Source organism: Hemibagrus wyckioides, linkage group LG24 (assembly GCF_019097595.1).
Source record: "Hemibagrus wyckioides isolate EC202008001 linkage group LG24, SWU_Hwy_1.0, whole genome shotgun sequence".
Classification (NCBI taxonomy): Eukaryota; Metazoa; Chordata; class Actinopteri; order Siluriformes; family Bagridae; genus Hemibagrus; species Hemibagrus wyckioides.
In genome coordinates, this window is record NC_080733.1 from 2,091,355 (window position 1) to 2,118,023 (window position 26,669).

The 26,669-nt window shown below is 38.7% G+C and overlaps 3 protein-coding genes across 7 annotated transcripts; 2 read left to right on the top strand and 1 right to left on the bottom strand.

The window, feature by feature from the left end:
- The first annotated feature begins 51 nt into the window (after positions 1-51).
- kank2 (KN motif and ankyrin repeat domains 2) lies at positions 52-20,253 on the top strand. 5 transcript variants are annotated; one of them, XM_058377873.1, is made up of 13 exons: positions 54-415; positions 11,712-11,789; positions 12,007-13,386; positions 13,495-13,707; positions 13,830-13,935; positions 14,157-14,846; positions 14,927-15,020; positions 16,517-16,736; positions 16,970-17,112; positions 17,420-17,620; positions 17,767-17,865; positions 17,982-18,085; positions 19,480-20,253. In XM_058377873.1, exons 2-12 carry the CDS (start codon positions 11,753-11,755, stop codon positions 18,039-18,041), a joined length of 3,243 nt encoding a protein of 1,080 aa, XP_058233856.1. In that variant the 5' UTR covers positions 54-415; positions 11,712-11,752; the 3' UTR covers positions 18,042-18,085; positions 19,480-20,253. The 5 variants fall into 5 exon arrangements, with proteins under 5 accessions (XP_058233859.1, XP_058233856.1, XP_058233858.1 ...); XM_058377875.1 differs by having other exon boundaries at positions 17,982-18,060; XM_058377876.1 differs by having other exon boundaries at positions 52-415; positions 14,933-15,020; positions 17,982-20,253.
- Positions 20,254-20,612: 359 nt separating this feature from the next.
- On the top strand, positions 20,613-23,583 carry LOC131345345 (hemoglobin subunit alpha-2-like). The gene is made up of 5 exons (XM_058378191.1): positions 20,613-20,620; positions 22,610-22,757; positions 22,856-22,932; positions 23,094-23,301; positions 23,357-23,583. Exons 1-5 carry the CDS (start codon positions 20,613-20,615, stop codon positions 23,558-23,560), a joined length of 645 nt encoding a protein of 214 aa, XP_058234174.1. The 3' UTR covers positions 23,561-23,583.
- Positions 23,584-24,159: 576 nt separating this feature from the next.
- Positions 24,160-25,169, bottom strand: LOC131344708 (hemoglobin subunit beta-like). The gene is made up of 3 exons (XM_058377139.1): positions 25,013-25,169; positions 24,692-24,914; positions 24,160-24,547 (listed from the first exon to the last, which is right to left on the bottom strand). The coding sequence occupies exons 1-3, from the start codon at positions 25,102-25,104 to the stop codon at positions 24,419-24,421; spliced, it is 444 nt and encodes a 147-aa protein (XP_058233122.1). The 5' UTR covers positions 25,105-25,169; the 3' UTR covers positions 24,160-24,418.
- Positions 25,170-26,669: the final 1,500 nt, after the last annotated feature.

Genomic DNA, 26,669 nt, shown 5'->3' on the forward strand with positions numbered 1-26,669 from the left:
CCTGTGCTCCAGTTAACATTAAGCTATAAAGAGAGAGCAGGATTTGGAGGATTTTATGTTGAAGATGATGATGAAGATGAACACAGAGCAGCTTCTTGTTTTAATGACGCAGAAATAACAAGCGGTGCATTGCATTAGTGTTTAGAAGAATTCGGCTGAAAAAAAACCCCGACAATCTGTGGATAGGATCTGTTTTCGTGTTTGAGATCTAGCATATTTATTCGTATAAACAAATCAGATTCGGTTCTGATTTTGGACAATAAAACCAAGCGTTTTGTGCTCGAGTTGCTCATGGTTTGGTCTTGTGCCTTTAAGAGCAGAGGGAGGGGGATTTCTCCTCATGCTTTGGCTGCAGTGTTTTTGTCTCGCTGTCAGTGAGATTGCTGGCCTTCCACGGCTAAGGGGACACGGAAAGGTAAGCTAAATATCCATTTCCAAGTCTTTATTGTCTAGTTCACATATATTTTCACAAGTGTGCGTAAACATGCTTTTTCTTTTCTTTTGCTTTTTTTCAATTTCATTTGGCATGGTGATGTCATGGTTATATTTTTGTCCGGGGAACAAAGTAACCGGTCGCTGTCTGGTGATGGTCATGTTTTCTGCCTGGAAGCTGTTGGAAAATAATATTTAATATTAATCACAGTTTAGCTTTTAGACGAAGAGCATCAAGCATTTGGAACGCAAACGGAGCGCACCGGAGCGCGCGCACGACTTCAGTACATTATCTCAAAAAAGGAATAGCTCTTCTACAGATACACACAGACGTATTGTGCTTCCCTGCTGTGTGAAATGATGTGAATTTATCTTACAGCTTATGTGATTTGAAGTGTAACATATTCCCTGTTAGGGATCCAGGGGAAGGAGAGACGTGCGCTTCTACTATGGGGGGAAAAAAGTTAAAAAAATTAACTTGCTTTTCTCAGACTAGGTACATAAACTCTAATTGGCATCATGAGATTGAAAAATATTTTACGCGCCTTTTTTGTTGTTTATTCGGATTTTTTGGTGTAAAGTGATCGCTCAGGCTCAGGGGAGAGGGTGGGACCGCTTGTTTCGGAGAGTTTTCATTATTTCCAGATGTTGAGTAGATTCCTTGCAGATCCGCTGCTTTTACTGTGGTCACTAGTCTATTGTTTAATCTTCATACCCCTGTCAATCCTTTCGTGGATGAATTGTTGTTTAAAATAGCCGTTTCAAGTAAACTGGAGTTTAGTTTTAACTCGAGTCCACTTTTTATAAAGGGATTGATCTGAAAAGCGGCTCTCAGGAAAAAAGCCGAGGCTACAAAACGTCCTTGTCCCGGGGGTGAAGCCCTCAATCCTACACCTCTGTCATGTTTTCCTTTGTATCCTTAACCTAGAATTGTGCAAATAGTTTACAAGTTCTATTCGAAAACTCGAATTACTAGCACTTTATCTAACTAAACCTTTTGAAGGTAAACTAGATCACTGCACTGCAAAATACCATAAAGATATTTTAAAATAAACTCAAATGTTTCTGTTTCTTAGTATAAGATTACAATAAAACAAATCTAATATCATTAACCCTCTAAACATTTTACTCATTTCAAGTTTTATATTTTCTAATTCGCTAGGCAGATTTCTTTTTTTCTAGAAATAAAAAATGTTTATAGAAGAGTTTAACATCACAAAGGGTGAAAAATATGTTTAATAATCTTGTTTTTTGGTTTGTTGCTTTCTTATAATATGAAATACTCAATCTGACCACATTCAAGATATGTCCACTTGCTATCTTTTGTTATTTCTGGGTTTTTTTTGTTTTTGTTTTTTAAAGCAGATTAGAAAGATACAGATACATATTAAAAATAGTCCCACCCAAGCCACAGTGAGAAGTATTTCTTCAAATATCATATTTCATATACCCCCAAATTACCCCCCTTGGAGCAATAAAGTAAAATAAATTATCCATCTATCAAGCCACCTCTAAAGCTACACTAGGGCCATAACAATAGGAAGTATCTTTCTGTTTGATGCAAGGCTCTGGATGTGATATGTCTCCATATGAAACAACAAAGTCAACAGGCTGCATGGTGAAATAAATTACCACTTATATTACCCCTTATATGGCATAATAAACATTTAAACTTAGTAGCTTCCTGTTTATCGCAAATAAAGAAAAAAAAAAGCTTCTCATAATGACTCTGTGGGCGATGAACTAAAACATTACATTGTTCCAAATGTGACAAATTTACCAGCTGTATCGTATAGAGCCACCAGCACTTTACACTTACTGAGCAGTTTGTTGGGAGAACCAGGACTCCTCGTTCCTGCAATTATATAATTAGCCAATCGTGGCAGCAGTGAGATGCATAAAATCATGCCGAAACAGCCAGCACCTTCAGCTTTAAAGTATGATCTCAGTGATTTTGACTGTGGTATAAATGGTTGTTGGTATCAGATGGGCTGGTGTGAGTATCTCTGTAACTGCTGATCTCCTGGGATTTTCACACACAACAGTCTCTAGAGTTTACACAGAATTGTGCAATAAGGAAAAAAACAATGAGTGACCGTGGATGGAAATGCAGAAAATCATCTCAGAATGTAAAACACATTGAACTTTGATGCAGATGGGATACAACAGCAGAAGACCATGGCAGGTTCCTCTTCTGTCCTTCAAGAACAGGAGGCTGAGACTGCAGTGAGCACAGACTCACCTAAACTGTGAGGTCAAGATGGAGAACAGCCTGGGCTGATGAAGCTGAATTTCTGCTGAGGCTCACAGATGATATACAGTCAGAATGTATCACTAATAACCTGAATCCATGGACCTGACCTGCCTTGTGTGAACAGTTCAAGCTGGTGGAGGTGGTGTACTGGTGTGGAGAAGGTTTTCTCAGAACACTTTGGGCTTGTTAATACAAATCAATCATCACTTGAACACCAGAGTATTTAAGTATTGTTGCTGATCATCTGCATTCAAAGTCAAAGAAGCTTTATTGTCACTTCAACCATATATAGCTGATGCAGTACACAATGAAATGAAACAACATTCCTCCTAGACCAGAGGTGCTACACAGAACAAAAACAAAGTACAGTTGACATGGACAAACATAGAGGTAAACTATACTACAAGGTGCATTCCTTCATGATTCACAATTTACCATCTTCTAGTTGCGTCTTCCAGCATGATGTTGCACCATGTCACAAAGCGAAAGGGTCTCAAACTGGTTTCATGAACATAACAGTGTTCTTCAGGGGCCCAACCAGTTGAATCCAGTAGAACATCTTTGGGATGTAGTAGAACTGGAGATTCACAGCATGAAAGTGCTCCTGAAAAATCTGTAGGTTTTGCCTGATTCCATTGTATCAACATTGAGCAGTATCACAAAGATTCTGCATTTCACAAAGATGATTTTATGCATTTCACTGTTACTTCTTGAATAAGCTGATAGATATCTGCATGTACTTTCAATAATTATAGATTGGTGTGAGGATCTGGGCTTGTTTTAGCATGTTGATCTACTATTTACATGCCTTGTATTTTTAATGTTTCCATGTTTGGAGCAGCACAATGTAGCACAAACTATAATTTTCCAACAATTTATCCAAAGCTCCTTCAAACATCTAAATCTAAGGATGGAAGCAATGTTATGGCTGTAATGTCTCACACATCTTAGGGATGTGTATTCACTACAATTTATACCGATGTGTTAATTACCCTTTTGGTGCAATCAGTAGAAAATCCATAGTAATTTGTATACCTATGCACTGTAATCAATCTTGTGTGCTCCTGATTTGGAACCAGTATCCATGTCAAGTGCATCACCAATGCATTGTGGGAAAATTGTACCCTGTATCAGTTGTGACTCTTCCTACCAGACCATATTTCTCAAAATTCCCTAAGGTACTATCAGTAAGGCAGTAAAATTAAACTATACAGATTGACTACACGATAATCCAGTATGCTAACATTACATAGACTGAAAAATATTTTGGACTAAAGAATGGCATTTTCCATTTCTTTGTCAGTGCTTTGTAATGTTAATGTGTCATGTGTTTGTATTTTCCAGCTGAGGGACTGTTTGATTGACTGTTGATATCTACTTCTAATTGCTTAATGGATTCTTTATTTAGGGGATTTCCCAATAAAATGTTTGATTTTAAATTAAAATGATGGCATCGACACAAAACTGCTATGAGCCTGGGGCCTGAACGTGTGTGTACTCTTTCCTGTGAGACGCTCTCTGACCCCATTCCACCCCCATTTTGTTTACATGACCATTTGGTGTGTGTCTCCCCAAGCCCAAGACCACATTGTTTCTTTAATGACACATTATTAGTGTTTATACTGTTGCTCATTTGCACATGCACAAATTTTTGCCTTCATCATTTTCCATAAATCTGATCGTCACCATTTTTCCTGAAGTATCCTACTCCAGCCGGCTTTTCTTTATCCTTCACCGCCCCTAAACGTCCTGATTCTCCTAGGAATTCTACTTTTGATTTTTTTTTCTTTTCTTCTTGTTGCTTTAGCAATTCCTGTTGTCCCACCCATGTACAGTTTCCTGTTAGAGGTCAGTGCTGTGGCCAATAATGTGATGACGTGCATTGCCCTGCTCTCTCTCTCTCTCTCTCTCTCTCTCTCACACACACACTCCTGCAGTAACGTGAGCAGGGTGAGGCCCCATCCTGGGCTCAGAGCTCTGACTGCTAGGCCAAAGAGCGTCGGTTCCTCCATAACCCCTCCCTAATGTAAAAAGCAGCCCCAGTGTGTGTGTGTGGGTTGGTCTGTGCAGACTATGGTGACTTCAGTTAGGAAGGATTTTGGCTTTTGGTTGTGCTCACAAGTGCTTTCAGTAACCCAAGCATTCTTTATTTATATAGCACTTTTCAAGATTCACTCTCAAAGGACTTTAGAATAGAATTACTTTATTTCTTCATTTAAATAAATTATAAATAAAGCATAAAACAAAAGCATAAGAGGCTCAGTCTAAAAATAACAAACCCAAGGCATTTAGAAAAGAGCCACTAAAAGCAAATAAAGATATTTATTAATATCACACACAGTTTGAGCGCCGTATGAAAATCAGTATTTTTTTTAAGGAGTATTCTGGGGTGTTGGTGCATTCACTGAAAATACAGCAGTCCGCTTGGATTTTCTATTTTGTCTTTAGGATAGTCAATAGCTCTCTGAGACTCAAGGAATCCTCATATTACAGCAGAGGGACAATAGATCTGAAATATACGTTGAGGTAGTGATTAGTTTGGCCAGAGGGTTTCCTCCACCTCAGCTGTTCCATGTGTGCGTAGCTCACTTCAGCATTTCGGCACATTTAACTTTATTGACCTGATTTGTGGAAACAGATTGAATTTCAAATCTACTTGAATTCCTTTAATAAAATGGAGAAAAATAAATATGTACAATGTCTGTGTTTAACAACCTTTTAAAAGCTTCTTCAATGTCCTGTTGTGACCCAGTTTTTATCTCTGTAGTCTCCTAATCATCATTTTTCTCCATAACTGGGCAAAGGAGTGACAAAAAGTATAAAGATGATCTCTTAGAACAAGGCACTTTAATCTGCCTGGAGAAGTTTGTTGTGATTGTATTATTATTATTCATGTTCCAAGCTTCATCTAAGCCTCTTTTAATCCTCTCCCATTCCCTTCATTTTTACTTTGCGGTTTTTACAAGGCTGAAATGTTTCTTAATCTAACCAGACTGGAGAATTTTCTTGCTCCTGGTGCCATTTTAGTTTTTATCTAAGAAATGACCATTTGCACCTTTTTCTTTCCCAGTGACAGGGTGGTGCAGTGGGTAACATTCCCCCCTCATAGCTCCAAAGTTCCTGGTTTGATCCTGAGCTTGGGTAACTGTGTGGGTTTATGCTGAGTCTGCTCTGAGTTTTTAACTTTGCATAAGGATTGTTTTTTAAAATCTTTACACATAAATTCTAGCTTTCTCACTCCTCTGAGTTTACTGTTGTTTTTCTTTCAAGTGCTCTTTTACATTCTTCTCATTCTGCTCATTTACTCTTGATATCAGCTTCTTCTGATCTTTGCCTCTCCTAAGCTATGTTAGGAGGAAGTGGGGGACTTGTATCTATGTCCCAAGAGAGCTGCAGCTCCCTTTCCTGTAACTCTTTCTGACCTGTACCTAAATGCATTCACTTTTAATGAGCCATGGGTCTGGACAATGACTTTATAATTTAATTGAGGCTGGTTGAGGGAAAAGTCTTGATGTTCTCTGTTAGTGAGAACAGTCAGTTTATGTGTACTGGTATAGTAAATGATTTTACTTTACCTCACATTACTGTGTTACATGGAATTCTTTCTTTACAAGTTAATTAAAGCAGTTGAACATTTGATATTTGACAGTGCTTTATGTTTTGTAGACACTCTTAAAGGGGGAGTGAAAGAACATAATTTAATCACAGCATGATACTGTGTATCAGTGAAAGAATGAGACCTCTCATCAAAAGTTCAGTGTACAAGAGTCTTCAGGCAGGCAGGCAGTCTCTCTCTCTCTTTCTCTCTCTCTCTCATTCTCTCTCTCTCTTTCTCCCCTTCTCTATTAAAACCAGCTGTGGAGCTCGGTCCAGAATGAATGGTGCTTTTGTGATCTGCATGTCACTTTTTTCTTCTTTAAGGGTCTCTCTCTCTCTCTCTCTCTCTCTCTCTCTCTCTCTCTCTCATTCCAGCCCCTGGCATGACAAAACTGCTGGAACAATATAACTCAATGTTCTCAGCTCTCAGCATGATGCTGTTCCATAATGGAATAATTTCACATGCCCACTAACATTTAAATTTCCATATTGCGTCCTTTTCAGCAGTGGGTAGAATGCATTCTGAGAGAAAACAAAAAAATCTTGCCCATATGCTTTACAAACCCAGACAGAATTTTTAGCTGACAGATAGATCACAAATTAAAGGAAAATATTAATAGTGCTGTAGTAAGGTGTCAGGATACCACACGCTTCAGTGATGGTGATGGAGAGTGCTGATGTCTGACAGGTTGCTCCAAAATTCATCCATAGACTTTTAAAAGGGTTGTGACCTGATGACTGCAAAGGCCATAGCCTATGATTCATATCATGTACATATTCATCTGATCATTCAGCGAGCCCTTGTGCTCTGTGGATCATCCTGGATAATAAAACTTCCATCAAGATAGAAATGTTTCATCATAGTATGAAGACGATCTGCTTGCACACTCAGCTCTGCATCACCAAAAAAACTTGTTATAAAACAGCAGTTTTATAATTATGAGCACTATTGTATGCCATAGGTAGAGGTCTGAAAAAACTTACATGGCATCAAAGACAGTGGTACAAGTAGAGTCAAATATAAAGTGCAAGCATCTTCAGAATCTTGAATTATACACTGAAGAATTAATCTATGATCATGATTGTCCAGCATGAGCTATCTCTGTGAGGCTAGTTACTTATGGGGTGATGGAGAGATTTGTGCATGTTAATCTACTCCAGCTTCAGGGGTGTGAGTCACTGGAAGAATTTGCTAATAAACATTAGTCATTGCCATCACTTTATACCTCTTTCAGTGCAAACACCCAGTTTAGTACATCAGCTCATTTCAGCTGGTTCAGCTGTTTTTAAATTATCACCCAATTTTGTCTTACTCTTTTTAATTAACTTCATTTAAAATTATTACTACAAAATATACAATGCCATTAGTTATTTGAGGTCAACAGACTTCATTTACATGAAATAAAACCGTATATTTGATATAAAAACATTTGAAAACAAGACAACAGGAGGGCTAAATAACCTGCACAAACACATTTCAACTCTTACTGGAACACCAGTAGTACATCTCTTCTAACAAGAACACTGTTGATCAGAGCAAAAGGACTCAGCAGAACCCCAGTAACTGGTGGCATTACAATAAATGAACTGTAGCATATGTGCTGATTGCTTTAGTTTGTTTTATTTTGTAATGTATCATTTCCCCTTGTTTTCAGTGTCATGGCTATACAGAATATACCACATGCAACAGGGGGAAACTATTTTAAATACAAACTGTTAGATGAATTAGTGCTATAATGCTATAAAATCTATAATATACTCAGAAACTACACTGACCTATTAGTTCCTCAGGAGCTCTTGGTCACATACAAATCCTTGTGACTATAAACTGTTGTAGAAAGGACATTATTTACCTTTACATTTTTTAGTGACACCCAAATGAGGATGAGGTTCCCTTCTGAGCCTGGTTCCTCTCAAGGTTTCTTCTTCAGATCATCTCAGGGAGTTTTTCCTCACCACCATCACCTCAGCCTTCTCAGTAAGGATAAATGTTAGGTGTAAATAGTAACTTAACTTTAAATTTTATCATTTTATATGATTTTATATTTATATGTTTCTATACTTCTGTAAAGCTGCTTTAAGACAATGTCTATTGTTAAAAGCGCTATATAAATAAATTGAATTAATATTGAATTAGAAAAATAAATAATCTGAACATAAGCTTTCCAAATCTATTGTCAAGTGAATTATTACCCCTTAATGTAAGAGGAAAATTAAAATGAACTTGAAAAGTAGTGTGACTGTGAGGCATTATTACAGGCTCTTTTACAGCTATCTGAAAATGAAATGTGGCACTCTGTAATGGATTTGTGGTGTAATATTCCTGCACACTGTGCTGAACTTTCACCGTGGTTTTGGATTAGTTCGATATACTGTGCGATTTCTAATCTAATTTGACAACAGCCTCCTATCCATTGGGTTTGAAACATGAATGTTATTGATTAGGACACAAATTATGGAAGCATTTTATGGACATGTAGTTGTATGTAGTTGTGCTAGTGATGGAAACCAAGTGGAAAATTTATGCAGAAATGTTGAAGAATACATTTTGTGTTAAACAATAAACAATGTGCTGTATTTACAGTTGGCTCCACATAGAGTGCTGTTGTGCTTAACTGAGTGCAGAGTTTCGAAAAAGTGTACATAGTAGTGGCTAATGCTTGTTTGCCACAAAAAGCCTGAGCTCAGTGTTACTGTGCTGAGCTTTCCCAGACATCAGAAGGACTTGCCAAGCTTCATGTTGTTGTGGACCTGGGCGAGGGGGAGGAGTGGTGTTTGTGATGGTAAGCAGTAGGGATGTGAAACGCAGCAGCTTATTTAACACAGAGATGGTATTTGACTCTCTCCTCCTACAGATAATGGTCCACTTTTGGCTCCATGTTTATATTTTTATGCATTTCTACTCAGGGTGTGTGATATTCCTGGGGTGGTGCTGGGATGAATCACACACATGGTCATCACACATCTGCATGTAATTCACAGGAGCCAGTGCTGGACTGTGCTGCTCATAAATTCCATATTTTTTCCTCCAAAATTGAGGCACCATCCTGAAGAAAGGGAGGGGAGCAGAAAAAGGACAGGAAAGCATGGTTGACACTGGGTGGAGAGGTAGAGATGTAGCACTGTGAATCATTTCTGCAGTGAGGAAACGCCTTAAAACCTGACCCCAATAACAGGCAGAGATTTTTGGGTGCAAGGAGGTATTTCTGACTTTTCTAGAGGAAAGGGCTCTAATTTAACTCTTTATGGTTGTCTATGTATTCATCTTACATGATTCTTATCTTTGAAATAGCCTTTTCTTAAACTCTAAATGATTTTGTGATATGGAGGATTTGAGAATGGCAAATTGTTGAAGATATGTTTCCTTCCTTTATAGGCAAGAAGAGTTAATGGACGCTGGTATGGAACGTAGGGAGGAAAACTGGAGAGTGTGATATCTGTCATGGGAAGTTTTTTTTAAAAAAACCTTTACTTGAGTAGACAGAAAAATTGCCCATATTAGTGAAATCCCCCATGTAGCTTCCTATAGAGGGGACAGGCATCGCCATGGTCTGTTCAATATCAACTCAGTTAAAGTGTTTATAGTCTGCCATGCAGGGGAAGGTCACTGCTTCATACGTGCAAACACTCACACATTCACACATACCATACCATAAGCACTCAGACTAATACTGCTCTGCTCAGGGCAGTCACACTGCTGGCATGAGTGGGGGAGGGTTGTTTGGAATACGGGGCAAAGCATTGGGGGTGGAAGAAGAAGGAAGGGAAACGAGTAATTAGAACATTGAATGTCTTAAGTTGGGCAGTAGAGACAGATGGAGAGGAAAATAAGAGGTGGAGGGTCTTTAGGAAAAGGATAGAGAGACCAAAGCATGCTGAGAGCTGAAGACATAATGGACGATACTGAGATGTTTGTCATACTGGTGGACTCTAATTATACCTTTATTATCTGCTTCCTGGTAAAGTCTGTCATCTACTTCTCTGCTGGGTTTCACACACACACACACACACACACATAAAGGAATGTAGAAAAAACTCATTCATAAGCATGATCTTCTGGCTATGTCTCTTCTCAGAAGCCCATGGTTCATCTGCAAAAGACTTACACCTTAGCTGTATTCCACTTTTGCCAAGCAATTCAGGGTCATTTAAATTTGTTCACAGCCCCCAGATGTCATCCAGCTAGACATGTAGTAGTCAAGAGCATTAGAGAAAGAAAAACAGCATACAGTGGGAAAAGAGAAAGAAAGGTTTGTTTGTGCACTGAAAAGGTCACAAAATACTGAGTGAGTTTTGTCAGTGTTTCCGAGTGCCCTAGATTTCCTGGTGCCTTAGATAGGCTCAGGGTAAAGGTTTTAGTGTGAAACAGAACGGAGGGCCCGTGTTTGAACAAAAAAAAAAATTGATCATGGCGACCTCAGTGAAGTGGACAAAAGGCTCTCAGATCTGGAACATTTTTAATCGGGTGAATTTCATCATGAAAGAAACAAGGGAGAGATGAGTCATATGCACAACACTCCAAACCTCCTTCCCCCACAGTAATTACTTTCAACACTAATCTTTGGTAAGGATACCACAGCTCCTGTAACCATATGCAAATTGAAAAGGGTACAGGCTGAAGTCTACTGGATATTTAATGTAATTGTGAGAAACATAGGTAAAAGCTAACATGAATACATGCACCCATTCTCGGCGCCAGAGCATGTTTTGTTTGGCCTGACTGTTGTAAACGTGGAATGGGTCTCTGCTGGAGTTGGGATGCACCACTGAGAGGCAGGAAGGAGGAAGAGGAGACAGCAGTCATCTGCAAACTCCTGATCCTCAGCTGACTAGGGGGAGGGGGGAGAACCAGGGGGAGGTATTGGAATAGCAAAAACGAAGAAAAAGTTGGACAGAGGTGGAAGGCGAGACAGCGAGAGAGAGAGAGAGTGTTTTGAGAGTCTGTGCTTTCTTTTTCCAGCACCTCCATATGTAGAATCGTCGAGAGAGAAATGATTCCTAATAAGGTTGTAACGAGAGGCACTTTCTCCACAAGTCACTGGAGCTGCCAGGAAAAGTTTCCTTTCCATTTTCTCTTTGAGACTCAGAAACAAACAGAAAATCCCAGCAATGGAGCGAGAAAGCAAACCAAGTCAAAATGGCTCTTATGGACTGCAGTGGGAAGATTTAAACCATAACAAACCCACATTACACATTGTCGGATGCCGACTACTGGCTTCCCCCTCAGCCTTTGACAGAAAGAGACAGAGTCCCACTCCTGATCAGGGCCATCTGTGTAAGTGTTGTAGACCCCACAGTAAGGTGTTTTTTCTGAGCGGAGGCAGCTGGTCTTATGTGTCATGTGGATGAATGATGAGAAAGTTGCTCATGACTCGTATGCATTAACAGATCTCTCTCTCTCTCTCTCTCTCTCTCTGTCCTTTTTTAGGTTTTGTATGTGATGGTGTTACAGAAGGTTGCTATTGAATCATGGCTCAAGTGCTGCATATGGACACCAGCTTTCCAGGTTGGATATTTTTGCATTACAATACATCATAGCATTGTCATCATATATCTATCTATCTATCTATCTATCTATCTATCTATCTATCTATCTATCTATCTATATATATATATATATATATATATATATATATATATATATATATATATATATATAGAGAGAGAGAGAGAGAGAGAGAGAGAGATTTATGCTGGTTTAATTTACTTATCCCACTCTACAGGAAAGATTAACTCTGCAGTCCCTACTTCCCTGCACCCGAAGGACACGGAAGCTCCTTACTCAGTAGAGACCCCCTATGGTTACCGTCTGGATCTGGACTTCCTGAAATATGTTAATGACATTGAAAAGGGTAATACTATAAAGAAGGTCCCTGTTCAGCGACGTCCACGCTATGGTTCTCTGCCCCGTGGTTATGGTTACACTGGCTCATGGTGGACCTCCACCGAGTCATTGTGCTCCAATGCCAGCATGGATAGCCGCCACTCATCATACTCATACTGTGCACCGGGCTATCACACTTCTCAACGCCCCAACTTCAGCATGGCCCGTGTGGAGAAGACTCTACTAGATGCACGGCGAAAGCTGGAGGAGGAGAAGGACAGTCGCTTTTCCAACTTAGGCAGCATGCACAGCAGTGTTGCTGGCTCTAACACCTCTCTGTCCAGTGCCCACAGCTTTAATCGTGCCCAGGGTGGGGGAAGTTCATACACACCTGCCAGCTCAGGTCTGTCCACACCTGTATCACCCACCCCAGCCCACCTACAGCATGTACGTGAGCAAATGGCCATGGCCCTTAGGAAGATCCGGGATCTGGAAGAGCAAGTGAAGACCATTCCCGTGCTGCAGGTGAAGATCTCCGTGCTGCAGGAGGAAAAACGGCAGCTTAGCGTCCAACTAAAAAGCCAGAAGTTCCTGGGCCACACACTTGGGTTCAGCCGTGGACGGCCACGTGGAGAACTCTACATTGACATTCCAGAGGAGGGTGTGGAGGCTGGAACCAGTAAGGTGGAGGAGGGACTCTCACCCACCACGCCAGATGGCTCACGTCAGGACTCTGGCTGTGAGATAGAAGATACCGTAATCGTGGGCAGTGTCCGACCAGGGATGAGGAAGGAGGTTCGAACCATTGCCGTGGGTCCAGACAGTAAAGAAAAAGATACTTGCCAGGTGGGTGTAGGTGTGAGGGAGGAAGACTTGGGCCTTCTGCCAGAGATGGAAGTTCTGAAGTCCAAGGTAGGCCAGTTGGAGGTGCAGTTAAGAAAGACTAATCATCAGCTACAGAGTGCCCAGATGCAGGTGGAGGCAGTGCAAAAGGAGAGACAGGGTGGGGCCCTGCAGGCTGATCATGCAGTGAGGGCCACCAGCGTGGGCTGGCAGCAGCAGCATGACCTGGGAGGTGGTGGCCTCCACACTCTGGTCAGCTTTACCCAGCAAGGCCAGCAGAAGCAGCAGAGGACAGTGGGGATCCAAGTGTACACACTGGAGCAGCCTACGGTGATGCTCAGGACTCAGCAATGCAGCACCTCCACCAGACCTCTATCTGCCCCCCTCCCGGGGGGAAATCCTCACAGAGGATATGCAGAGCCTCTGAGGGCAGAAGGTATGTATTGATACCTCAATTCCAGTACTGCCTTTTCCATGTTTACCTCTGACTTTAAAAGTGGAAAGCTTATTGGGTTTTGCATTTTACTTCCATCTGCTGTCTCAGAATCAATTGCAATAAGCTCCAAACAAGTACGAGAAGTTCTAAGAAGTGAATTGTCCACATCAGTGCCAGTCACCAGCGCTTCCAGTGCTATGGAGACTGCTACAGTCAACTACAGTCAAGCAGCTCCCCTTTGCCAAAGACTGAGGGACGGAGAACAGAAACAGCAGTTGGCCACAGAAGTTATGGTCTCATGTGAAAGTGTGCCTCAACCAGGTATGTCTATATCTTTACCATTCTACCATTTAATGATTTTGTATACATACATGAGTGTATGTATCACAGAAGGTTTTTAAACAGTAATATCAAGGCTCCTACTTTCTTTATTTCTTTTAAAGCCTCTCCTCATTCCAGCTTGAGATCAATCATGAAGCATAAGGCAGACAGAGAACCACAGTCTTCTTCAACCCAGAAGAATCTGAAGTTCATAGGAGTAAATGGAGGGTAAAATAAATATGTATATATAAATAATTTAAATATTATATAACCTTCACTATTTTTACTGTGTAAATATTAGATAATATACTATTTTCTTGACTTAGAAAATAATATACTTAGATTTTCTTGAGTTAGTGGAACCTTCTTATCATTATCTCTCTGTCTACCTACAGTAAGTTTTGTAGTAACTATTCATTGAGAGCAGTAACTATAGGTATGAACTACAGGTATGAGTCCACCTCATCGGAGAGCAGTTCTGAGAGTTCAGATGATGACAGTGATGCAAGTGAATATCATGAAGCCACTGAGAAACTACCAGAATCTCCAGCTCATCGCCCTCAGGCTACCTCTGTCAGCAGCTCTGCTGTTTCTGTCCTTGTAATTCCAGAATCTATAGAGACAACAAATTCCCAGCACAGCAATGCCCCAGTTTTACTTAGTGAGGGCTCAGGTCTGCAAGGCATCACCCAATCACCAGCCTTGGACACAGCCACATGTCAACTTGTTATAAAGTCACCAGCCTCAGATTCTGACAAATCTCAGGAGACTCTTGTCCTCTCAGCAGAATCAGATTCCACTCAGCAATATACCATGCAAAATACTGCCATTTGCCCTGAACACAGTTCCAATGAATCATCTACAATCTGCCTGGCATTGGAACAAACAGTTAGCAAACCCCAAACCACTAGCTCAGATAGCCAACAAAAATCTATCCAGCCAGAATCCTCAGACCTGACCACTCAACAACCCACTGCTCTGTCACATACCACTGGTGCTTCTTATCCAGATGATAGCCAATCACAAACCACTGACCTCACTCCATACCAGCAAACTGACCAACAGGACACAGGCAAATCTCCAGTCAGCATTCCGACTGAAAACACCAGCTCAAACAAATCACCTAAACAAGAAAGCAGGTGTGGTATTAAAAATTCTAAATTGTTGTATGTATAAACAACAATGAGTGTAATAATTCAACTAATGAATGCCTCTTCAGTTTCAGGGGAGAACTGAGTGAAAGCTTCATGACAGCTCTTCACACCTTGCAGAAAGCACTTGGTGAACCAAATGCTTTTAGCCAACAGGAAGCGGTATGTATTTCTGACTCTATGTGGATAATAAATAACAAAATATAACAGTTACCATTACAGTGATTTAAAAGGGGTGGGCTGGCAATATGCTAAATATATTATATCTCCGAGGGTTTGTGGACACCTGCCTGTTACGGTCATATGTGGTCCTTCTCCAAACTCTTCCTCCCCAAACTTCCACAAAGTTAAAACTAAATAATCAAATCGTGTGTATTTGTTTGCTATTTCCCTTCACTGAACTAAGAGATTCAAACCGTGTTCTGCATGAGTGTCCTGCACTGAGCCCTGACTCTGACTCAACCCCACTGAACACCTTTGGGATGAACTGGAACTCCGACTGAACCCCAGACCTCCTCACTCTTACAACATCAGTGTCTGATCTCACTAATGCTCTTGTAGTTGAATGATCACTAATCCCCACAGTCATGCTCCTACATTTAGAGTAAACCTAGAGAAGAATGGAGATTATTATAACAGGAAAGAGAATAAATCTGGAATGAAGTGTTCAACAGGGACATATGGGAGTGATGGTCAGGTGTCCAAAGACCATATACTGTATTTATAAGAGAAATCAAAACTGTAAAATACTAGAGGAATAAGCTATAGTGAGCCTACACATTACATTACAAGAAACCAGATGTGTTTGTTTTATGAAGTGGTTAGTATTTTGTTTTTAAGTTTTGACAGTATTTCCTGATGTGAGGGTAATCCTGGCAAATGAAAACATCATTAGGACAGAGTGTTTTATATGGTATTTGTTATGTTATACCACCGTGCAAAGCTTTCAGTGGACCTATTGATGTCCATGAGATGACTGCCTATACATTTATGGATCCCTGGCAGTACTAACCACTTGGCAGTACACATTGTGGATTAAAGTCATTATTTGGTTCATAAATCTGTCTGGAGGATGAAAGTTGACAATATATTTTTTTTCCACTGCTTCTTTAGGCATTTTCTTAGGCATTCGTTGTTGATTTGTGTTTGCAAATGGCAGCTTGCCTGAATTTTCGCTTTGTAAATCATACATGAACTGTTGAAACTGGGTCATAGACCATGCTTTAGCAGCTGCTGTACAGTGTGATGCTATTTGCCTGTGTTCAACAGAACCTGCCACCAGAAAACAGATACTGAAATTGCTTTCTTTTTAAAGATTTAATAAGATTCAGATCTGATGCACCTGTAAGTTCACCTGTTGAGCACTCACTATTTGGCCACTTTCAAGTTCAGTCTGTTGCCTCTGTTAGTTGTTTTTTAGCTATTGCTGTTAGATAGTAATCAACCTAGTATAACTGACAGGGACAGCCCTGTTTGCAACTGGGATTTAGTCAATGTCCTTTTTCATGAAATGTTCCTTTTATTTTTTTCCACCAATGTGTACATTCCTTATGGTCAAGCCCACTCCCAGTACTTTTATCTTTCTGCAGCCCCACATTTGCTCCAGCTGCCTCCACTGTGCATGTATTTGAAGTGTTTTCCAACTCTGCTTCTTTCAGAGAACAGCCTACACCACGGTGTTACAGGAGTGGCTGCGTGTTTCATGTCATAAATCTGCGGACACAGCAGTGGTCAGAGCCTACATGGATGCCTTTGCCTCTGTCTCACCTCAGCTGCTGGAGTTTGTGATCAATATGGCTGATGGGAATGGAAACACAGCACTGCACTACACTGTCTCACACTCCAACTTCCCTGTGGTTAAACTGTTGCTGGACACAGGTCAGGCTTGCCATGGACCCTGTTAACTTTATATATGCAGTATTCATGGCATTAACTGCGATGGCCTTGTCAGTTCAATGATGAGTTTAATCAGATGTTTAAAGTAGGGAAGTGTCCAGAATTAGTGTTCAGTAAAGTTGACATGCTGACTGATCCTGTATTGTTTATAACTAACATAGAGACAGTGTTGCTTTTGTTCGCTAGTTGACAAAATCTCTGTGTGCTTTCCGCAGGTCTCTGTAATGCAGATAAGCAGAACAAGGCTGGATACACGGCCATCATGCTGACAGCTCTGGCTGCGTTCCACTCCGAAAGTGACCTTCAGACGGTTCTGCAGCTGCTCCGTACTGGAGATGTTAATGCCAAAGCTAGCCAGGTACACCCCCTACTGACCAAAGAGTGCAGCTCATTTCAGTCCTTCCATGATTAATTACTTTCATGAGAAGACATTTTCACTTAAATGTACATTAACTAACACAGAAAACACAGTTGTTTTCTTGTAATAATATTTACTAGAAAAATCATTAAGTAAAATGTTTTAATTAGTGGAGAACTTCCCATAGAGTTTAGCCATGATCAGACATAATATGATCATTTTTATTAAGTGATTGCAAGTGGACAACTGAGACAGATGATAAAAGCCACATATTAATGAGGACTTTTGGGTGTTTTTCACATTGTAGGCTGGGCAAACAGCTCTGATGCTGGCAGTGAGTCATGGCCGAGGAGACATGGTTAGAGCTCTGCTGTGCTGCGGTGCTCAGGTCAATCTGCAGGATGATGATGGCTCCACAGCCCTCATGTGTGCCTGTGAGCATGGTCACGTGGACATTGTACGCCAGCTGCTGTCTGTGCCTGGCTGTGATGCCACTCTCACCGATAACGTGAGTGCTCCGTCTATTCCTTACTGGTGAATGTGATATTTCATCATTATATAAAAACAACTGAATATTCATGTATGTTATGTATACATGTGAATATTGTTTCCAAAATATCCACAAATATTTCTTTGCTGACTTTCTTCTCTCAGGATGGCAGCACTGCTCTCTCCATAGCGCTAGAGGCCAGTCAGAATGACATCGCCGTGCTTCTCTATGCCCATCTGAATTTTGCCAAACCTCCTTCCCCTGTAAGTAAAATCACAAATATTTTATATTATTATTATTATTCAAATCAATGATGCTTTGTTATTGTGTCTACCTCGATGGACGTTTATTTACCTCTTTGTGTTTTTATTACTCTCAGGTGACTCCAAAGTCTCAAATTGTGGGATCTCCACCTTCTTCATCTGAAATCCTAAAATGAAACTCTAAGGCTGATTCCTGTATGGATATATACTCATTGTAATTGTGTGTACAGTTGATCTGTGCAAATGTATCTGTTTATATATATAGTTATTATCAGTTAATTCTATGCTACTGCATTTTCAGTGCTTTCAGTGCCTTTACACACAACTTTCCAAACCTGAGGCCTCATTTATTAAATCCCAGTTTCCAGTGAATTGTCTAATTTTACAAATGGGTTTATATGAAACCAGAAATTGACGTGAAAATATTCTTATAAAATATTCTTATCCTTATTCATTTTTGTCCTAGAAAATCTGAATAAAAAGAGAGACTTACATGTCAGAGAAAGGACACTAAAGCATAAGGGACATCAGGGTTTTACTGACATTTATCTGCTCAGTAACTAAACAGGTAAACGAGGAAATAAATAAAAATGCCCCCAGAAGCTCACAGAGAATAATAGACATCACCAGTTAATTTTTACGCAGAGCACTTTACGTAAACAACACGTCACCTTGTCCATAGGAATTGGATATTGGTTCTGAGGCAGTGAAAGAGAAGAATAAAATATCCTGCATTCACTGAAAGTTTCACAATTTATACTGTATACTATATACACACCTGTCAGCAAGCTTTTGAGCATACATGCCATTATAAAACGTCCAGTTTACTAAATGCCACTGCCACAGACCAAAGTTTTATCAAAATGAAATTATTACTAGCCATGAAAACATTTGGGTTTGTTTGAGGTTTGTTTACTGGTTTACTTGTTCTTTTAACAGTGATGGGACAAACCACACGTGTAGTGTCCTAATGACTGTGTTGTCCAAGTGCTGCAGCTGCCTGTCATTTTTAATTCCTCTTTAACCAACATACAAAGTGCTTTTTTTAAAACTTGGATTTATTGTCAGCTCCATATCTATTGGCACCCTATAAGAAAAGAATTTGTTCCCAACAATCAAGGTAAATGCTGAAGGACAAGGCCTTTTTCAGCTGAATGACATGCTTGTGTCTGATCAGAGTGTCACCTGGTATATCACCATCTTTTACTGACTTTTGATGCACTTCTCTTAATAAATGAGGCCCTGGTTTTTAATGCCACAATGCTTCAAAAGAGTTTACTGTCTAAAATTTATCCTGTTTCCTATCACAGATATTATATTTCCTATCACATATATCTTTGTAAAATGATCATTCACATGATCAGATATTCTTGAACTATTTTGTAACCATGGTTTGTTACCACTGGCTGTTCTCCCCAAGCTGCTTTCCAGTTTATTATTTTACAGAAAGCTTTTACAGAAGTCCCACATCAGCTTTAAGTTGTTTATTCTCTTCCACTAATTAGATCAAAGTGGAAGTTTGTTTACCTGATTCAAAGAAATTGCAACTCATTAATCACTGTCTGACTATAATTCAGTATTTATTCATTCATTTATTCATTCGTTCATCTTTAGGAGGTGTTTTATCCTGGTCAGGTTCACATTGGACTCAGAGCTTATCCTGGGATTACTGAGGATGAGGCAGGGATACACCTCGGATCAGACGGCAGTTTGCTTATATTGTTGTGTTATTTTTACTCACAAATCATAAATAGCTGTCATTTTAACACATATATGGCAATAGCACAAATAGGTTTGTCCTGTGTGAAAACTTACAGCAATATTACACATACTCCATGTTTATAGTCTGTGGAATAGACTTCAGTAGTTATACTTGTATTGTGTAGTTTCAATTTGTACTTTTTGCATCACACAATTAAAAAAAATCAAATCACTATAAAGAATTACATCCAAAATGGCACAGAAAATAAGCTGATACTTAGTCCAAGTTTTCCAAAACCACTATAAATTTGTGTGTGTGTGTGTGTGTGTGTGTACAAAATGAGTAGTTGTACACAGAGGTATCATGACTGCATTAAGGTACTAACTTGTATGGGGAACATGGCTACAAGTGTTTTCTAATGACTGGATGAGCTGCTGTGGAAGAATCTGGTGAAGTTTGATGCTGAAATAATCAGCACTGTAAATTATGGGGCTCCTTCATCAGTTTCTGTTCTTATGTGGGTCTAGAATGTGTAAAAAAAAAAAGGCTTAGAACTATTGATGAGGAATGTGCTGTATAAGATTTTTAGAAATAAGGATAATATATGCCGTGTCCAAACGTTTAATTGCTTTTCTATACAATTTTTACCTTATGAAACACGGCTATTGAATAGCAAACATTGTGTACTTTGATGGCTTTTTTGATTTTTTACACACATTTTATTATCACCAGTTTAGCAATTAATTTGTTTTATAATCTTTTATATTTGTTTTATTTAGACTAACTCTAACTTTGTATCTTTATTTGTGACAACTGTGTATGTCTTTTTGGCACCTTTGACTCTTTATTTGTAATTAGTATTGTTATCTTTATAAATAAATCCTCACTTTATTATGATTGTGTCCCTCTTTTCTTTTTTTTAAAGAAAGAAATGTAGACCATTTCAGATTAAACATCTTAGTCTGTTAATCTGTGAAGGACAAGATCCATATTAATGCACATGTTTTGTTCAGTGGTCAGGTGCCCACATAGATTTGGCTATATCATGTACAGGTAAGTGCATTTTACCTTTATTTTTATACATTGCATTTTGACGTGGACTTGAGCTTTTCACAGTTGTTGCTTTTTATCCAAATCTAAAAGCTTGCTTTGTTTAAGTATGTACAAATGACACAGCAGTATGTCTGGGAATATCGCAGGCTGATTTAGATGCTATACCCAAGGGTGGAGTATCAAGATAGCATGTATTCAGCAGATAAGAACTGTGTTGACTTTTAATTGCATAGACTTTCTAAAACCTGCATGAAAAGTCCAAAACTCATTTTAGAAGATACTGTATGTAGCATATGCTAAATATGTGTGCTACAGGCACAGGAGGTCTAGAGAGATATCACTTATCACTGGATGAGGTCTACCTTTTCCAGGAACACTTCTCCAAGGACACTGGGTTCATGCAGTGGGGGCACTGAATGTACAAACTGTCTCACTCTTTACATCAAAATAATAAAAAAAAATCAGGTAGTGTTACCTGGTATAATAATAATAATAATAATAATAATAATAATAATAATAATAATAATAACAATAACAATAGAACACTATTACATAATAATAGTAAATGCTAAAATAATAAGTAATAATAATAAGAGGTATGAACATGTGAGCTACCATGTGTATGAAAGTGTTTTATATTATTATTATTTTATTTTATTTATTTATTTATTTATTTATTTATTTATTTATTTATTTATTTATTTATTTATTTATTTATTTATTGTTTTTGTTGTGGTGGTTATGTGAATTTTTCAGCTGGTCACAGCACTGCTTTCAGCTGTACACCTATAGGCCTAAATTATTACCAATCATTTGTTTTTTAAATTATCCAAATCCAAAGGAAAATTAACACAAAAACAGAGCACACCAAACAACTTACTGGTTACTGACATGACATTTAACTGTGTACCACATTTTAAAATAATTTCAAATGTGCAAATGAATGTACCTTGGCCTTTTTCAACCGAATCAGCATTTGTGAGCAAGAAGCTTTATCTGCCCAATATTCATTCACGGAGATCAACTCTCTGGCAAAGTTTGTTGCCAACAATCATATCACACCACTGTCCCAGCCCTAGATAGTAGAGACAGGTGTGTAGAGTTAATGTCATATCTATGGCAGCTGGAGTGAGCAGGGATGAACTGTTTCTCTTAACTGCAAGCAGCAGCACTACAGGACTGAGAGGGTGCTGTGTGTTTGGTCATTATGTCATTTGTTGTTTTAGTTAATGTTTTTCAGGAGCAAACTCAAAAACAAATGCATGTGTTTTAAATTCTATTATCCTTCACTTTGATTTCTATTTGGCATCACCACTGACAGACTCTTTTGTCATCTTGTTCAGTCATGTTCCCCTATTTTGTGTACATAGGTTTTATGCTTTTTCTTAATTATAAGTTTAGTTAGACTATTTATTTCTCTCATTCTCTGGATGTCTTTCTTTGTCTTGAGGTTTGTTTGTTTTCTGGTGGTGCTCACTGATGCTGTGGATGGATCTGTTTGGACAGCCTGTGACCAGGAGAAAGCCATGGACAGAGCCACTTGGAGACAATCACACCGTCACATCTGCCGTTACATCTATCAGCTTGTGACAGCAAGGAATTACTGTCTGTAATAAACTCAGAAACTACACTGACCTAATAGTTCCTCATGAGCCCTTGGTTGCTGTTGTAGAAAGGACATTATTTATTTACATTTAAATTATTTACTGTCCAGTGTCACCCAAATTAGGATGGGTTCCCTTCTGAGTCTGGTTCCTCTCAAGGTTTCTTCCTCATATTATCCCAGGGAGTTTTTTCTTGCTCATTGTGGATAAGTTATGGATAAAATAGGGATAAAACTTTACTTTAAACTTTATATATTTTTTTCTTCTCTATTTCTATATTTCTGTAAAGGTGCTTTGAGATAATGTCCAATGTCCATTGTTAAAAGCGCTTTACAAATAAATTGAATTGAATTGAAAGTTTTTGTTTAAGCTTCTATTGGGTCAGACGCCAGACAGTAGGGAAAAAGAGCAGCAACCTACCTGAATTTATATTTACTCGAAAAGTGTCTATAGTTATAAGCGAGTGCGGCCAGGGTGAGAGAGTGATAGAACTGAGGGAGGAGTTAAAGTACTCATTCAATCCGTTTTCCTGGGTGCTCAGTGCTTATAAAAAAGCTGTTACATATCCATGAAATGTGTCAAAACTTTCTGGCAAGCTTCCGATAGCTAAGAAAATGAGCCTTAATACAAGGATAAAGCCACGGTGAAGGCTTTCTTCAGCATTGCCAGCTGCAAGGCTGAGGAAATTGGCAACGAGGTCCTCTCTAGGTAGGAACTGTGTCTATTTTTGTGCTTTGATCATTCTTTTTCTTAAAACAACAAATCCAGACTTCAAATAACAAATCCAAAAAGACAGACCTCTTTTAACAGATTGAATCTTTGCTATTTTCTATGCTGCATACAATAAATGATCATGTGGTGTTTTGCAGGACTTTGTTTGTCTATCCTCAAACGAAGACTTACTTTTCTCACTGGAATGACCTGAGCCCAGGCTCTCCCCAGGTGAGGAGGCATGGACAGACAGTGATCCAGGGAGTCCTCAATGCTGTCGAACAGATTGATGACCTTAAAACTGGTCTGTTTATTCTCAGAGAGCTGCATGCCTTCACGCTGCGCGTGGACCCGGCCAATTTCAAGGTACTTTAAAAACAAAACTGCATTTTCACATTTTTTTGTATCTAATATGTTTTAGATCATCTCGCACAATATGCTCGTGGTCTTTGCTATGCTGTTTCCCAACGACTTCACCCCCGAAGTCCACGTTTCTATGGACATTATTCGGAAGGGCAACAGCGGGAGGAATTATCCATCCTTCCCATGGGAATCTACTCTACATTTTACTCTAATGAAAGTCAAGTGCAAGAATACAGACAGATATAATATATTAATACAATGATTACTGTATTTGTCCCAATATATATCCCCTTGCTGTTTTTGAAGTTGCAGTGAAAAAGTGCAACAAATGAAATAAAAAAGTGTGCTATATATGATGTGTAATATTATCTGATAACAAAATAATCAGAATAAGTATGGTTTTATAACCAAGCACACTGGAGTATAAGGAATATGTATGGTTGTTAAGCTCTCTTTGGGTTACATTAACAGTACATTACAAAATAAGTGGAGTGAGCCAACGTGAAGAAATATAATGAAGGGGTGAATGGACAAATATATTTCACTGATGGATGGATTCTATGTGCTTTAAATTTATATTTGCAAATCTTAAAAAGCAGGTGAATAGAGTAGACTTGGAAATATCACATCTTAACGGGGCTTGTCAATATTAGTCAATCTTAATGATACATTTAGATAATCATTTTTTTCAAGTGACTTGAGGCCATCCTTCCAGCAGCTATAACTGGGCTGTAATTGGATCTAGACAATGATCTAAAACATAGCAACAAATCAGCATCTGAAGGCTAAAAAGGAAAAAATTAAGGTGTGGGAATGACCAGGTCCAGACCTCATGAAAGGTAAACACACTGTGAATCTCTGAAGTGTTTAATTTGTTTTATTAATTACACAAAAGCATAATAAATGAACTATTTTAATTTGTTTCAAATTCCTATTTCTATGTGCTATTCTAAATGACCAAACATGTCAATTAAAATACTTTTCATGCAGTTTCGGCAAAAAAAAAAGTAAGCCATGATCAACCACACAACTCTCAAAGTAGTATTGGTTATTTTATTTAGACATTAGCAAGTGCAGGATTGTTTTTAAAGCAAAAAATGTTGGTCCTCTCGATTTTAATTTAATAGTACTGTTTTCCGAGTGCAGACACTACGACAGCCAGGAACTTCTGCAGAACTGCCTGCACTTCAGCTGTGAAGCTCGCACCCAGGACAGAGGCAACTACAATGGTAATGCAGTCAGCCAGCAGCTATAGGAGGAAACAGAGGATGAAGAATGAACACAGGTTAAGTTATAGACCGGATGATTCATGTAGGCAAAGTGCTAAACTGGCAATGAATTAACTAAGAGAAGTAAGGCCTAATGACTTATAAATAAATCAAATCAGACGCACCTTGAAGTTATCGGGATCCACGTGCAGATGTTCAGAGTGCAGCACACTCAACTCGGCGTAAGTGGCCTTAATGTTGTCCAGGTTCTTCGCCGCTTTCTCCAGCCCTTGCATTACCGTCAGGCCGTGGGCAGCAACCTTGGGATTTCCCACGATGGCAGCGGCGTTGTACAAGTTTCCAAAGCTAGCGAAATACCTCTGGGTCCATGGGTACACGACCAGACACCTGAGAAGCATTTAAAAAGTACTCAATAGTGTTAATTTATCAAGTCATTTATTTACCCATTTCTTTGAGTCAGGTAATACATATTTAGATAAATGTACCTTGACAGGGCCTGGTGACCGACAGACTTGTAGTCGATCTTGGAAAAGATGTCCTGGATGGTAGCGCGCTCGAAATCTGTCCACTCAACCATGTTGCTGGCTTTTGGAGTCTCTGAATGTTCTGATGAAGTCTTTTCAGGACGCTTATATATGCATCTGACAGCACCTCCCAAGACCTGGCAGCAAACCTCTGATGGGGCGTGTTCACTCTCACAGTCTGAAACATTTTGATTAGATATGAATCGCTCCTTTTATCTTCCAAATGAGTATGTTGTCATGGTGCATGGGAAAGCTTCCTGTGCGCATGCAGATGCAGATTGTTTTGTGGAAAATAGTAATATTATTATTGGAGTCATATCCTTTATCCCATAATTTTATACATCATTATTTTTTACTTCTTTCCATTACATAACAACCGAAATATAGCAGACTGAGCTTAAGGCAAATTACTTGTTGATTCTTGTAACACTACTTTACTGGTATCAGTGGATGCTACAGGTAGGAAACACCTCCAGCTAGATATTTCACACTCAGTCATTAAAAAATCTACAGATAAAGCCAAAGATTCTTATTATTTGACCTATAAACTCTTAGCTATTTTATATTAGTAGAAAAAGAAATAATATATGTTAGACCAAATGATCAGAGGTTATGATGATGCTGAAAAAACATGATTAATCATAATTAATATAGTCCACATTTTTATTATACATATAGAGTATACGCAAGATATACTGTTGCAACAAAAATGTTTTTCGTTCATATTATATTCATATGTTTATAGAATTTAAGGTGATCTAAATTACCAAGCATGGTTCATGAAATAAATAAGAAAAGGTGGGTTATTTCCTTCAACTAGCATTTACAGGACCTGAGCAAAATAGTGGTTATTCAATAAAGTAGAATAGATGTATGCATTTACACTAATCAAATTCAATGAATTTTTTTTAGAGATGAAAAACTGCTATATTAAATAATATTTTATTTAACATAGAGGACTGAGCTTCCCAAAAGTATTGCAAAGTTAGGATTGTCTTAACTGGGAGAGACTTCTTAATAATGATCTTTGTGTTGTGAAGCTTTTTGGAAACTCGGCACATGTCATTGCAAATGTCTTTCAAATGTCTTTCAGTCAGTCTTGACAAAAAATGAGCCACGGATCTTTAGTATATGACAGAAATATTTTTCTTTCAAAGAAAAAAAATTCAACTGTATCACGTGATGGGGCATTTGTTATAATAATGGAAAGAAAGCATAAAAAAGCTATAAATTCAAAAACTATGCAAATTTATCGGAATTCACCGCATACTGTGTACTACCAGTATATTCTTGGTCAATAAATATTAATATAAAAGTTTAGAAAACTATTGGCATAGTATTGTATAAGTGTATTATATGAAATAACTTTGTGTAAAAATATTTTAGCAATCTGAATTAGCATGCTAACCACAGTGCAGTAATCTGCTTACACAAGCTGCAGTGAGTGAACAGGAAGAGCCTGCAATATATCTTTAGAGACCACACCCATGGAAACCTTCACTTGATAAAATGTTTAGACTGAAATATCAACATTTTCCTGGCAGCCTTCACAAGATCCCACATGTTTAATTGGCAAGAAAAAATATATTGCATTAAACTGATAATAGAAAGTCATTCC

Excerpts from the sequence above, each read along its gene's own strand:
- kank2 (XM_058377871.1), top strand. The coding sequence starts at position 11,753 with ATGGCTCAAGTGCTGCATATGGACACCAGCTTTCCAG. Across the intron at positions 13,708-13,829 it reads TGAAAGTGTGCCTCAACCAG|CCTCTCCTCATTCCAGCTTG; the intron begins GTATGTCTATAT and ends TTTCTTTTAAAG. Across the intron at positions 17,621-17,766 it reads ATGCCACTCTCACCGATAAC|GATGGCAGCACTGCTCTCTC; the intron begins GTGAGTGCTCCG and ends TTCTTCTCTCAG.
- LOC131344708 (XM_058377139.1), bottom strand. The coding sequence starts at position 25,104 with ATGGTTGAGTGGACAGATTTCGAGCGCGCTACCATCCAGGACATCTTT. Across the intron at positions 24,915-25,012 it reads GGTCACCAGGCCCTGTCAAG|GTGTCTGGTCGTGTACCCAT; the intron begins GTACATTTATCT and ends AATGCTTCTCAG. Across the intron at positions 24,548-24,691 it reads TGGATCCCGATAACTTCAAG|CTGCTGGCTGACTGCATTAC; the intron begins GTGCGTCTGATT and ends TTCCTCCTATAG.
- LOC131345345 (XM_058378191.1), top strand. Across the intron at positions 22,758-22,855 it reads CATTCAATCCGTTTTCCTGG|GATAAAGCCACGGTGAAGGC; the intron begins GTGCTCAGTGCT and ends CCTTAATACAAG. Across the intron at positions 22,933-23,093 it reads GGCAACGAGGTCCTCTCTAG|GACTTTGTTTGTCTATCCTC; the intron begins GTAGGAACTGTG and ends GGTGTTTTGCAG.